General features: G+C 46.7%; 1 protein-coding gene across 1 annotated transcript in view; it reads left to right on the forward strand.

The window, feature by feature from the left end:
* Window positions 1-1079: 1079 nt before the first annotated feature.
* Window positions 1080-14172, forward strand: part of NUBP1 (nucleotide binding protein 1) — a 22852-nt gene continuing 9759 nt past the window's right edge. The window contains exons 1-7 of the mRNA XM_007939622.2: window positions 1080-1098; window positions 1178-1282; window positions 3317-3450; window positions 8062-8130; window positions 9800-9832; window positions 10477-10567; window positions 11219-11373. Of these exons, the coding sequence (XP_007937813.1) occupies window positions 1080-1098; window positions 1178-1282; window positions 3317-3450; window positions 8062-8130; window positions 9800-9832; window positions 10477-10567; window positions 11219-11373 (606 nt within the window). The remainder of the gene's footprint in view (window positions 1099-1177; window positions 1283-3316; window positions 3451-8061; window positions 8131-9799; window positions 9833-10476; window positions 10568-11218; window positions 11374-14172) is intronic.

A 14172-nucleotide genomic window follows, 5' to 3' on the forward strand; every position in this document is an offset into this window, starting at 1 on the left:
AGCAGCAGCTGTTAAGAAATCAGAGTACATATTACACTGGGCAAATCTGCCGCAAAAGACCTCTTTAAAGTGTTAAAAGATAAGACTAAGGTGCGTCTGACCCAAAACCAGAAAAACAAACTCACTAGGGAAGTAGATTGACCAGCCTTCCTTCTGAGGAGTGGCTGGTGGTTCAAACCTGTCAACCTTCTTTCTGGTTAGCAGTCAAATGCCTTAGGCACTATGCCACCAGAGTGCCTGCCCCAAGCCATGGTGTTTTCAATAGCCTGATACGCATGTGAAAGCTGGACAATGACTAAGGGCTTGAATTTTCTGGTTGATGAAGAATATCGAAAATACTATGGACTGCTGGAAGGAAGAACAGATCCCTCTTAGCAGAAGTATGAGGAAATGCTTTTTACAAGCGAAAATGGTCAGAGCTCCTCTCACACTTTGGTTATGTTGTCAGAAGGGGTCAGTCCCTGGAGATGGATATGATGCTTGGTAAAGCAGAGTCAGCGATAACGGGACCACCTTTAACGAGATGGATTAACACAGCGGCTGCAACAATGGCTCAAGCCCAACGATTGTGAAATTGGAATAGGACCGGGGAGCGCTTCATTGTGTTGTGCATATGGTTGCTACGAGTGGGCAATTAAGAAGAGACATAACAAAAGGAAATGTATAATCCTTGAGTGCATCCAGGACGGGGTGTGTTTGTCTTATTTGGCACTACTGGGTAACTTTGAATATAAATCGTATGTTTAATGTAAATATAGTTAAATATAAACTGTCTGAATGCAAGCTGTATTGTATTAATGTTCAATTTCTTGGGTATGAAATAGCACTGAGGTTAGGTAGGACAACGCCTCTGTTCCTAGGCGATAGGTGTTGAAGTATTTCGACATCTATAAACATCCGCAGCTCAGTTTCAAGGGAACCAGAAAGAGCCCCGCCCTCCCCACACAAATTTTGCGCGTGCGCACAGCCCTCTATTTCCGAGACTTATTTTGTGCAGGTGAAGAGTCAGATAGGGTGTCGCAGAACGGAAATATAGGCCTGCAGTTTCCGGTGACCGCGTCAGCGTCAAAGGTAGCGGGATGGAGGAGGTTCCTCAGGGTGAGCGCGCGGAGGCGACAGGGGTACTGGGTGTGAAGGGGAAGGGAGCTACTCTAACTATATTCTTGTGTCCGCGCAGACTGTCCCGGGACCGGCAGCGCCCAAGCGGGCCGAGGGGCCTCATGTCACGGGTGCCCCAACCAGCGGCTGTGCGCTTCTGGAGCCGGCGCCGCTCCCGACCCGGGTGAGGAAAGGGCAAGGCCTCAATAGGAAGTGAAAGGCACGGGCCCGGAAGAGGCGGGTCGCACAAGGAAAATGGGCGGTGATAGGGGGCGGGTCCTGAAGGATGAATGACAGCCGTAGCGTTTAGGCGCGTGTTAAGGGGAGCAGGGCCCAGAGGAGGAGAGGCGTGGGAAAAAGTTGACGAAAGTGAGCAGCTGGGCCCATGGGAGTAGAAGGGGCGTGGCAGAGATTTGGGGTAGCGACTTTGGTCGCGTCAGCAGAGGGAACCTGGGAGATAGATAATCTTCCAAGACGGGAGCCCCCAGGCTAGAGTCGTGGCTCCCACAGCCACTTTGTAGTACAAAATTTTCTTCCTTGTGAGGAAGTATTCATTCATTCATTCAGTAGACAGGTGTGTTAATCACTTATTAAACAGTATTCTGCCGGGAATACAGAGGTGAGTCAAGTGGGTGAGCCCGCTGCCCTGGTGGAGCTTAGGTTAATAGAGGAGACAGGTAATGTACAAACATTACAGTGATAAATAACTTCCAAGGAAAAACTTAGGGGTGGAGAGGACTCTGGGGACTTTCCAAGATAACCAGAACCCCAAACCTGCTGCCCTTGAGTCAATTCTGACTCATAGCGACCCTATAAGATCCTATAGAACCCTATAGAACTGCCCCGTAGGGTTTCCAAAGCTATAATCTTTACAGAAGCAGATTGCCACATTTTTTCCTGTGGAACAGCTGGTGGGTTTGGAACAGCTGGTGGGTTCAAACCACTGACCTTTCAATTAGCAGCCAAGGCTTCAAACCACTGAGCCATCAGGACCCACTTCTTAGATAGGAGCTTGCAAAATGGAAGACTGGGAGAATTTTAAGGCATTCAAAGAGAGCCTTGGGCTTGATTCTTGGCCCAGTGACAAGCACTGTGACCATACCTTTCTGAGGCTGTTTCCTTATTGAAAATGGGAAAAATGGGGAGAACAATAGGGCCTCACAGTGTTTTTGTAAGGATCTGAAGATATCTAAAGGACAATAACCAAATCCACCAAACCCGCTGCCAGGGAGTCGATTCTGACTCATAGTGACCCCCTTTGGGTTTCCGAGGAGGTAAATCTGTACGGAAGTAGATCACCCCGTCTTCCTTCAACCACCAACCTTCTGGTTAGCAGTCAGATGCCTTAGGCACTGTGCCACCAGAGCTCATCGGTGACAGATAATGTGTTAGATGCCTGCTGCTTGTCAGGGCTCTCATCCTCAGCACTGTTGACATTTGGGCTGGATAATTCTTGGCCTTTACCCATGAGGCCAAGGATGCTGCTGGACATCCTACAATGCACAGGACACCCGTCAACCAGAAATGTCTTCAGACATGGCCAAATGTGGAATTTGGTCCCAGGTTGAGAATCATCATGTGAAGTTCTGTTCTGGAGCAGGGGTTACAGAGTTCCACTTCAGACAGAGTCCCTACCCTCCTGGAGCTTATATTCTAGTAGGGATACCAAAAGCCAAACTCACTGCCGTCGAGTCGCATCTGACTCATAGCGACCCCTCCTTGGGTTTCTGAGGCAGTATCACTACGGAAGTAGATGGCCCAACCTTCCTTCTGAGGAGCGGCTGGTGGGTTTGAACCACCAGCCTTCTGGTTAGCAGTCAGGTGCCTTAGGTACTATGCCACCAGAGCTCGCCTAGTAAGGATGTTGTTATGTGCCGTCAGGTTGGACTCAATTCATAGCAACCCCTCCTTGGGTTTCCGAGGTGGTATCACTACGGAAGTAGATTGCCCAGTCTGCTCTCCGAGGAGTGGCTGGTGGGTTTGAACCACCAGCCTTCTGGTTAGACGTCAAGTGCCTTAGGCACTACACTACCAGAGTTCCTCTACTAAGGATAGACAGACATAAATAAGAACATTGCCAGTATCTTTACAGCACTAAATACCATTCATTAAGCGATATGTCACATAGCCCCAAGGACTTGGCTCCTTCTCACCTGTTATAAGAGTGACATTTGATATTTACTCAGGGACTTAATCACTTACACTGCTTTCTTTGCAGCTATAGAGGAAATCAAAGAGAAAATGAAAACGGTGAAGCACAAAATCTTGGTGCTTTCTGGGAAAGGCGGCGTTGGGAAAAGCACGTTCAGTGCCCACCTTGCCCATGGCCTAGCAGAGGATGAAAACACACAGGTGGGACCTTGGGGAAAACAGGGAGATGCTCTTTCTGTCTGAGGGTTCATGGCTTTTGGTAGCTGATACCGTAGATTAAGTTGAACTGACCTCTTTTAAATCTAGACCCCTGCACCTAACCAGTTGCTATTGAGTGGGGGCAGCCCAGCGTGTGTCACAATAGAACTGGACTCCACGGGGTTTTCAGTGGCTGAATTTTCATTAGTAGATCACCAAGACTTTCTCCTGAGGCACCTTTGCGTGGCCTTGAACCACCAGTGTCTGGGTTAGCAGCTGAGCGTATTACGTTTGCACCATCCAGGGTCACCTAGGGAACACCTAGCAGTAAGATTAAAGTATTTCATTGGGTTCCATAGCAGGGAAAAATTAAGTAACATTGTACATCTTTTTTATTGCAGCAAGTTCAGACTGCTTTCTCTTCTTCATTAACCCTTCTCTCCTCTCTCTAAGCCAGGGGTCAGCAACCTATAGTGGGCCTGATCCAGCCCCCTTTTGTCTTTATGAGATAAAGTTGGTGTTTACATTTTAAAAGGTGACTTTGAAACTGGCCTCTAAGTACCTACTTATTATCCGTGATTTTACCTCTTGGCCTGCAAAGCCTAAAATATTTTTTATTTGAAATCTCAAAGAAAAAGTTCATAGACTTGAACCCTAGGAGGCTGTCTTCTACCCAAATACACAAGAGTATGGAGTCTCAGAGTTACCCAGTGCTGCTCTGGATTTCAGCTTGAAGAAAGGTGTGGTAGGATGACAGGGAGAAACAATTCTTTTTTATCGAAAAGGTCAGATGGAAATTTGTGTACCTGTCATCTTAAAAATCGACGTCATTCTTTGGGACTTGTAATTTTGCATCAGCTGTAGGAAATGAGCCAGGTGTTCCTTTGATTACCATTTTACACTTAATAAAGCCATGAATATTGTGGCTTTTTTTTTTTTTTAAATAAAGAACACATACCACCATTTATTTTTTCAGAATGAAATGCTCCTCAAAAGCCCGATATAAAACACAGAAAAATAGACCCAACAGCTAGAGTGGGCAGTGGGGACCAAGTCTACCACTCTGACCTGCCGTCGATACCCACAGTGGCTCAGTGACACGCCATTATGTCCAAGAACTTCAAGAATCCTTTGTTAAAAATTATTAAGAAATTAGAGTTTGATCCAGGAGTCGGCAAGTTTTTTCTGTAAAGAGCCAGATGATACATCTTTTGGGCTTTGGGGACCATATTGTCTCAGTTGTAACTACTTGGTTCTGCCTTTATAACGTGAAAGTAGCCTTAGACGGTACATAAAACAAATGAGCATGGCTGTGTTCTTACAAAACTTTATTGTCACTGAAATTTGAATTTCAAATAATTTTCACGTGTCATGAAATAGAATTATCTTTTTTTTCTCAGCCATTTAAAAATGTTTGTAACTCACAGACTATACAGAAATGGGGCAGACTCGATCTGGCCCCTGGGTCGGAGTTTGCTGACCCTGGTCTGGTTCACAGCGCCAGAAGCAGTGGTGCTGGGAAAGATCATCTTTGGAGGAGAATTGGATCTTGGGTGGCCACTTGCCTTATGGGACATTGAACAGGCTGGCCAGGGAATCTGTGACACTCTATTTGTCCCACTCACAAATTCTCTGAATTCATCCTTATAACTTATTTCTATTCTAATCTTAGAAAGGTCACAGTGAACCACTGTCTCTGGCCCATCAGGTGGCCAAAGAGGGCTTGTCTGTGGAATGTCTATGATACGTATATATCATATGTATGCAATTGGGATATGGCAGCAGTTGTAATAGTATATAATGGTATATGCCATTCAAGATGTCCTCTAGGAATTTGGAGAGGGGAGATAGGGCTCGTGGGGGACCCCTGGCCAGAGCCCTTGGAATGTGATGGGAACGATGGAACCTGGAGGGAAGGTGAGGAGATAAAGACAGAGGAGGCTGCCAGGCATACTTGGGAGGAAGGTAGTCTGTAGTGAGCACTGGAACAAGGAGAGCAAGGATGAGGCTGGGCCCGACTGGACCCTCTGACTGCTGTGGTCAGAACACTAGGTGGAGAAGAGGCATGATTTGAAGGTGGCTGTAGGAGTAGGAGTGTTGCTGTGATGCCCAGCGTTGGACTGAGTGTCCTTGGAGAGTGATGGTAAACCAGTCAGATGTTTCTCTTGTCCATGAATGGCTGTGAGGGTTGGAAGGAGGCAGTGGGTGGAACAAAAGGCCCAGGAACAGCTGAGGGCCAAGCCCTGCAGGTGGAAAAAATAGAGCTTCACAACCTTTTGGAGGAAAGGAGGTGTCAGAACTCAGGTTTTGCACTTGGGGCCAGGGGCGGGGGCAGTATAGCATTGTGACTAAGACACAGGCCCAAGTCTGCCTGCCCAGGTTCACATCCCAGCTTCACTCATCCTAGGGTTGTGATGTTGCATAGGTCAGCCGGCTGTCACTGCCTTGGCTTTCTCGCCTGTGCAGTGGTGGTCCGAGGACTGACTGAGATCTGTCGGATTGAGTGCACATGATGTGCCAATTGCTGTTGAACTGGTTCTGACATATTGTGACCCATGTGTGTCAGAGTGGAACTCTGCCCCCTAGGGGTTTCAATGGCTGATGTTTTGGGTGGACTCAAACCACTGACCTTGTGGTTAGCAGCCAAGTGCATTAATCATTTGCATTACCCAGGGACTCTGACACCTAATAAGGGCTCAGTAAAAGTTCGTGGTAACATAATGGTTACTTTATTCCATTAGGCAAAGGAATGAATGATGAGTTTCTGTTTCATAGATAATGAGTTTGTAAGCTAGTCTAAGGTACTGGGCTGAGCAGGTTCCAAGTGCACTTGTTGATTCATTGCTCTGTTGCCCAGCCACCTCTTCCCATTTGGGGCTCAGATTTGTATTGGCTGGGTGACTGGCAGGGTAGACTGCCTGCTCAGGTTCTCAAGATCTGGGTAGTGGAAGCTTCTCAAAAGCATTTTCAGTACCACCACCCAAGTGAGTGTACTCCATCCATTTCTTAAGTCTCTTTCTTGCCCCAATGGCCTACTGGTTAAGCACTCACCTGCTAACCCAAAGGTTGGCAGTTCGAGCCTACCAGCTGGTCCATGGGAAAAAAATGGGGCAGTCTGCTTCTGTGGAAATTACAGCCTTGGAAACCCTATGAAACAGTTTTACCCTGCCCTGTAGGGTTGCTTTTAGTTGGAATTGACTTCATAGCAGTAGGTGTATGTGTGTACCATTTTACTCAGGATTCCCTGGCTTGTGTTGTTAGTCATGGCGACCCCATGTGCTCAGAGTAGAACTCTGCTCCGTAGGCTGTTGAAGCCTGTGACATTTTGGAAGCATATCAGGCCTGTCTTCTGAGGCCTCTCTTTCAGTTTGACCTACCCTTTGGGTCTCTGGTCCAGCGTTTAACCGTTTGTGTCACCCTAGGATTCCTCCCATGGGGGTAGGGACTGTCATTCTCCAAAAGGAGACTAATTAAATTGTTCCCCAAAGGGCCATGGAGACTGAGTGGCTCCCTGAGAATTGACAGAAGTTAGGGGTGTAGTGATGGGTACAATTAACACACATCAACCACAAGGATTAAGATCAAGCAGGCAAAGGAACGTCCAGTTAGTGGTCAGATGGTGTCTCATACTGGTTTGCTCTTCTGTTGGCCAGCAGAGGGCGCATGAGGCAACCTGCTGAGCAGAGGCTCAGAGTTTTTCGGACCACAGGTGTGAGATTGTGCGTGCTGAGGAAGTGGGAGGTTGGGTTTGCTGGGAGGATTGAAGAGGGAAGCAAGAAACTAATTTGGGGCAAGTTAAAAAGTTACCCAGAGGTGTTGCACTTTGGATCTGAGCTATTACAGCTTTCAGGATGAACACTAGCCTTGCTCTGAAGGGGTTCCCAAGGCCACCTCGTTTATCAGTCACATGGGGAAAGCAGGGTGTCCAGGGCGGGTGGAGGAGATGGGGGCTGTACTTAAGTTACTAGTACAGGGCTTTTGTAGAAAATTTGCTTCTTACGTTAAGTTTCTTTTTTAAAAGTTTAGCCTAAACTAACCTTTAGGACCACAGGAAATGGGGCTTGCTCCGAGGTCCCAGGGGATCTTGCAGAGAGCCCTGACCTTGGCGTCAGGAGGTTGTGATTTATGTCTCAGCTCTGCCTCTTGCTCACTGAACAAGTCACTAAGCCTTTCTGAACCTCAGTTTCTTCTATAAAGTAAAGAGGATGATTCTCAGCTCCTAGGCAACATGTGAGCCCAAACCTGAAGATGTCTAACTGGCCTGTCACATGTAAGGGCTGAGTAAACCGTGGCTGAGCATGAGTCTTGAGGTGGCCCGATGCCCAGGTCATAAGGTCACCTTAGAGCTAGACGAGGCTCCGTGGAGTCAGTCTCAGTGAATTTCGCTGAGTTCTTTTTAGGAGTGCTGGGCTGTTGCCTTGTTGACCTGGAAGATAAGTGTTGTTACCACCGTGACTCTCCCTCGTGAGATCAGCATGCACCAAGTCTGGCCCGGTTTCTTGCTGTCTTCTCTCCTCCCCCCTTTTCCTCTAACCTATTCTCCTCCCAGCTGTGCCCATTTGCAGTGCAGGACATGCAGTTACATAACCACTCTGATCTCTTCTTGTTCCCCAGGTTGCTCTTCTGGACATTGATATATGTGGGCCATCGATTCCCAAGATAATGGGATTGGAAGGAGAGCAGGTAATAGCTGTATTTCAAAACTCAGGAAAATAATTCTCTTAAGAAAACATTTATAGCATTAAATTGTTAAACATAAACAGAGAGGTCAGCAGAGCCTGTCAGTTTTTATGTGGGCACAATGAAACCGGTTAACGATTCGTTTAACTAGTCTGTTCACTGGTCCTCTGTCTACTGACAACAACTGTGAATGCACAGGGAGCCTTGTGTATAAAGTTCATCAGAAACATTTGAGAAGGGTTAGTTCCGATGCCTTCTTAGAGGGGAAGGGGAACAATAACTAAAATGCAGAAGTAAGACGACGCGCTTGAGCTCCGACTGAGAAAGCCGGGCCTGGGTTTGTAGGAGTCTGTATGCTGGCAGCCAGGGAATGTTTCTGCCCTGTGGTCTCCTCTGGGGAACTGAGACTGAGGCCAGTGAGTGATGTGGGGTGGGGCAGGGCTGGATCTTCCTTTAGGGCAGCAAGAAGCAGCTCAAGGGCAGTGCATTGAAGCTGGGACTTGGGGGCTGAAGTGGTGTAGGGCCTTCTAGATTGGTTCATCCTTTAATTAGGTGCTGGGCACACCTCTGGGTGCTGGGGACATGGTGGTAAACTAGACTGGTAAACACCCCATGAGGGAGGCAGATGACGGATGACATGGTAGGATATGACCCAGTAATAAAGTGGAAGAAATCCGGACCCATGCCTCAACACAACGGGCCACGAACACGTTACGCTGAGTGAATTGTCCTCTTCAGATTGGTGAATTATTTGGTGGGTGAATTACATCTCAGGGTTGTTTTTAAGAAAAGCAGGAGTTCATCAAGAAAATAGTTTTTCTGTTTTGGTGCCTCTAACTTGCTCTAACAAAATTTAATTTCTAAGACTGATGTGTGATTGGAAGTTGCTTAAGTGGTAGCTTTGGGGAAAAAAGTTATGTATGTGCAGAGTTGGATGTTGAGGTACAGCAGTGAGCTTCTCACTGAGCTAGCCCTGTGGGCGGCAGGCCAGTGCACAGTCAGGCCACTGGCAGGGCAGCTTTGTTTCTGTTTTGTTTTGTAGAAATATATAGAACACAGTGTTTGAGAGTTTAACATTTGTCACATGTGGAGTTTAGTGACATCAGTTACGTAACGTTAATCACATGGTGTGCAACCATAATCCGTATCCATTGCCAGTTTAGTTACCGATTCAGTGCTTCTAAGCAATGGCTCCCCTTTCTCCCCGCTATCATCCCTGGTAACCACTAATCCCCTTTGATCTCTGTACATTTGTGACAGAGCAGGTTTTGAATCAGCTGTTTCGAGTAATTCCCTTTCCTGTGGACTTTTTCAAAAGCAACCTTGCTTCTCCACAATTTCCTACATTTTCTCAACAACTCCCAGCTGAGTGCTAGCACACTCTAAAAATATCTCAGACCCAAGATTGTGTTTGAACTCAGGGATCTTTGATTCCCTTACTAGGTACCTACCTAGGTAGTTTCAAAATAACCCAACTTGGGAGATGGAGGTATCAGATTATATCTTCCATTACCCTCCCCCCGTTAGTCCCTATTTAAGAATTGACGGGTAGTGTATGAAATGGAGAGTTGTATTTTATGAAGTTGTTGTCTTTGTAAACTTTGTCTCATGCATGAAATGTGACTGGGGCACAGGGTCTTACAAATGAACATAAGTGCTTCTGTTCACGCAGGTTCACCAGAGTGGCTCGGGCTGGTCTCCGGTGGTGAGTTTTACCTCTTTGCTTTATTTTCAGTGTCGTTTGTCAGGGGTGACATGCATATAATGAACATGTAGTGGGTTTGCAACATTTTTCTGAATCCATTTGTTTGTCAGTCAACTAATGTTTATTGAGGCACTTTTCTAGGCACGGGAAACCATTTAGACCAGGAATTGGCAAACATTGGTAAACGATCAGATAGTAAATATTTTCGTCTTATGAGCCAATACAACCTACAAGTAGCTGTAGACAATATATAAAAGAATAACCATGACTATGTTCCAATAAAACTTTATTTACGAAAACAAACAGTGGGCCAGATTTGGCCCCAGGGGCCATGATTTGCCAACCCCTGGTTAAGACAGTTAAGGAAAGGGCATTGATTTATGTCAACTGAGTTTACTGTGATTGTAGCATAGTGCTTCATGGTGCCTCCTTCAAATCCTCCTCACCCTCGTTGTATATGATAACCTTTGCTTCCCCCCCCCAAATAATTTGAGTGTACTCGTAGGTCATGTAATTTTTTCCTGACTGGCTTTTTCAGGCAGAGCTCAGTCAGAAGGCCTAGGGATGTCCTTACTTTGTGTGCTTGGTTAAGTGTGTCTTGTGGTGTGATTGTGTCTCTGCCTCCCCTCCTCTCCCTTCTCCAGTATGTGGAAGACAACCTGGGAGTGATGTCAGTGGGTTTCTTGCTCAGCAGTCCCGATGATGCCGTTATCTGGAGGGGACCAAAGAAAAACGGTTTGTTGCTCTGCTGCTCATCTGTGTCACGTTCCTCCAGGGTCGTGACTAGCTCTCTGCCTCCTGTGCTGCCAGGATGCAGCGGGCTTCAGCTGACCTTCACGGTGCCTGAGTCCAAGCGTTGGGTTGCCTTTCTTCACTGCTTGCGGAGAGCTAACACAGATGCCAGTTTTCATGTTACAATTTTTAATACCTATTATAAATTTCCTCTCCTCAGCACCTACCTGTGTAGCCCTGGAATTACTGTGGTTTTATAGTGGCTTTCTTATGTCAGAGGGAAGTGTGTGACGTATAACCAAGATAGGGTTGATTTGGTATTGAGCCTTAATGCCTCACAAAGCACCCTCCGGGGTCCTCAGCTTTCACACTGTTGGCATTTGGGGCAAGGTGATTCTCTGAGGGGAGCTGTCGTGTGCATTATAAGACTTTTCCCAGCATCCCTATCAGTGCTAGTAGCATCCCCCCTAGACATGACAACCAGAAATGGCTCCAGACTCTGCTGGTGCCTCCTGGGGGCAGAATTGCCCTGCTTGGGAACCCCGGACCTGCAGCGTAGGCTCAGTGTACCGAGTGGCTGCTGTACGAGTTGGGAGTTGAGGAAGGACGAAGGCAGCAGCCGCTGGGCAGCAGCCCCTCTGCATCTCTCTCCAGGCATGATCAAGCAGTTCCTCCGTGATGTGGACTGGGGTGACATCGACTACCTCATCGTGGACACGCCGCCTGGGACGTCCGACGAGCACCTCTCGGTCGTTCAGTATCTCTCAGCGGCACACATCGATGGCACTGTGATAATCACCACTCCCCAGGTGAGCCTGGGCCTGGCTCGGTGTCCAGGCGGCGGCCGGCTTCAGCTTGTCTGCAGCTTCAAAATGTTTCTTTACTGTGTAGTTCTGACACCTGGTCTCCCAGAGACTTCCGAGCATGTATGCTGCAGCCCCTGCTTTGGAGCTGCATAAACGTTTGGTTAAAAGCTGGATCGCTGACCCAGGCATTTGCAGGTTAACACATAAGCTTTGTGGTGGTTGTTGGTATGCACTGTCAACTCGTTCCAACTTGAAGCGACCCCGTGAGACAGAGTAGAATTGCCCTATAGGGTTTTCTAGGCTGTGATCTTTACGGGCACAGATTGTTAGCTCTTTCTTGCATGGAGCTGCTGGCTGGGTTCGAACCATCAACCTTTTGGTTAGCAGCTGAGCTCTGAACCATTTGTGCTGGTGTTGTGTTGTTGTCCACAGATTGAGCAGTTATGGGTCAAATTTGCCTTCTTTTTTGTTTCCCCTCACAAAGGCGGTGGAAATGTTGCTGCTGCTGTCCCTTAGGTTGCCCTCCGGGTAGCCACGTGACCCTCCCGGTGCTCCTGCAGCACAGCCCCGCAGTGGATAGCGCTTCCCCGTTCTTGTTCCACACCGACCTGGGGAGCCGCCCTGGGGTCAGCAGAACCAGCCTGGGCGTGAACAGGGGTTTCTGAGTAAGCTGCTGTGGGTCCTGGACTTGGAGCTACCCAGGCACTGAGCTGGGCTCCAGGGCTCCCAGGGGGAAACGCAGATCCACCTCCCTGGGGACCCGTGTAGTTCAGTGAAGAGCCGGATGCTAAACAAACCAGTCAATTATATGTGGGGTCACCATGGGCCAGGGACGTACCCAAAGGCAGCTAAGTGCATAAAAATGGTACAGAGCAGGGTTTATGCACAGGTCTCACTGTAAAATAAGCCTTCAGAGTTTGGAAGTGAATTTGAAGTCCGTAAGATTGTTTGTAGGAGTCCTGCTGATGCGGTGGTTAAGGTTAAGGTCTTGACTGATAACCTGTCATTCAGGGATTTGAACCCACCAGCCACTCTGCAGAAGGATGTGGCAGTCTGCTTCTGTAAGCAGCCTTGGAAACCCTATGGGGGAGTTCTACCCTGCCCTGTAGGGTTGCTATGAGTTGGCATCGACTTGACAGCCGTGGTTTGGTTAGATTTGAAGGTTGTTTGTGTTCATAATAGTCTAGAACAGGGAACACTGGCAAATTCTTTCTGCAGAGGGCCAGGTGGTAAATACTGGGTGTCGTACAATCTCCACTGCAACTACTCAGCTCTGCCACTGTAGCGTGAAAGCAGCCCTAGACGATATGTAAAGGAATGGGCGTGGCTGTTACAATATAACTATTTACAGAAACAGGTGGTGGGTCAGATTTGGTCCATGAGCCCCTTTTGCACACAGAAGTGTACTTTGTGAACTTTGACTCGTGGCATTATAGCCCTGAGAATGTAGAACGTCAGAATCTGTTAAAAGGTCACTTTTCTCTAGATTGGTTTTATATTTGATATTTGACTTTTCAGGTTTATCCTTTCAGGGTTTTGTGGGAAATAAACAGCACCTAGAACAGGACTCTGGTGGCCTAGTGCCTAAGGCATTTGACTGCTAACCAGAAGGCTGGCGGTTCAAGCCCACTAATCACTCCTTGGAAGATTGGGCAATCTACTTCTGTAGTGATAGCGCCTCAGAAAACCAAGGAGGGGTTGCTGTGAGTCAGATCTGACTCGACAGCAGTGAGTTTAGAGAACAGGGCACATACCAGCCCCTCATGGCCGTTGAGTCAGTTCCAACTCACAGCGCCTCTGGAGGATAGAGTAGGTATAGGATCATATCATCTGCAAATAGAGGTAGTTTGACTTCTTCCTTACCAATTTGCCTTTGATTTCCTTTTCTTGCCTTATTGCCCTGGCTTCCAATACAAAGTTGACTTTCAATACAAAGTTGAATAGAAGTAGCAATAGAGGGCATCCTTGTCTGGTTCCTGTTCTTTAGGGAAACGTTTTCAGTCTCTCTCCATTGAAAATAATGTTGGCTCTTGGTTTTGCATATATGCCCTTTATTATGTTGAGGAATGTCCCTTCTATTCCTATTTTGCTGAGAGTTTTTTTTATCAGGAATGGGTGCTGGATTTTATCAAATGCCTTTTTTTGCATTGATTGATATGATCTTGTGGTTCTTTTCCTTTGTTTTATTTATGTGATGGATGATGTTGATTGTTTTTCTAGTGTTGCACCATCCTTACATACCTGAAATGAACTCCACTTGGTCAAAATGAATTATTTTTTTGATATATTGTTGGTGTCCATTGGCTAGGATTTTGTTGAAGATCTTTGCATCTGTTCTCATGAGGGATAGTGGTCTGTAGTTTTCCTTTTTAGTGAGGTCTTTGCCTGGTTTTGCTATCAAGGTTTTGCTTGCTTCATAAAATGAATCTGGCAGGATTCCATCCTTTTCTGTTTTGAAATAGTTTGAGTAGGATTGGTGTCCTCCTTCTGTGAATGTTTGGCAGAATTTCCAGTGAAACCATCTGGACCAGGACTTCTTTTGTTGATAATTTTTTTATGATCTATTCAATTTCTTCTTTTGTTATGGATCTGTTCAACTTTTCTACCTCATTCTGTGTTAGTTTAGGTAAGTAGTGTGTTTCTAGAAATCTGTCCATTTCCTCCAGATTTTCAAATTTGTTAGAGTACAGTTCTTCATAGTATCCTGATATTATTCTTTTTATTTCAGTTGGTTCTATTGTGATATCGCCCATTTTGTTTCTTATTTGTGTCATTTGTATTCTCTCCCTCTTTGCCTTTTGT

This window comes from Orycteropus afer, unplaced genomic scaffold (assembly GCF_000298275.1).
Source record: "Orycteropus afer afer isolate SDZICR_OR568_19922 unplaced genomic scaffold, OryAfe1.0 scaffold00061, whole genome shotgun sequence".
Classification (NCBI taxonomy): Eukaryota; Metazoa; Chordata; class Mammalia; order Tubulidentata; family Orycteropodidae; genus Orycteropus; species Orycteropus afer.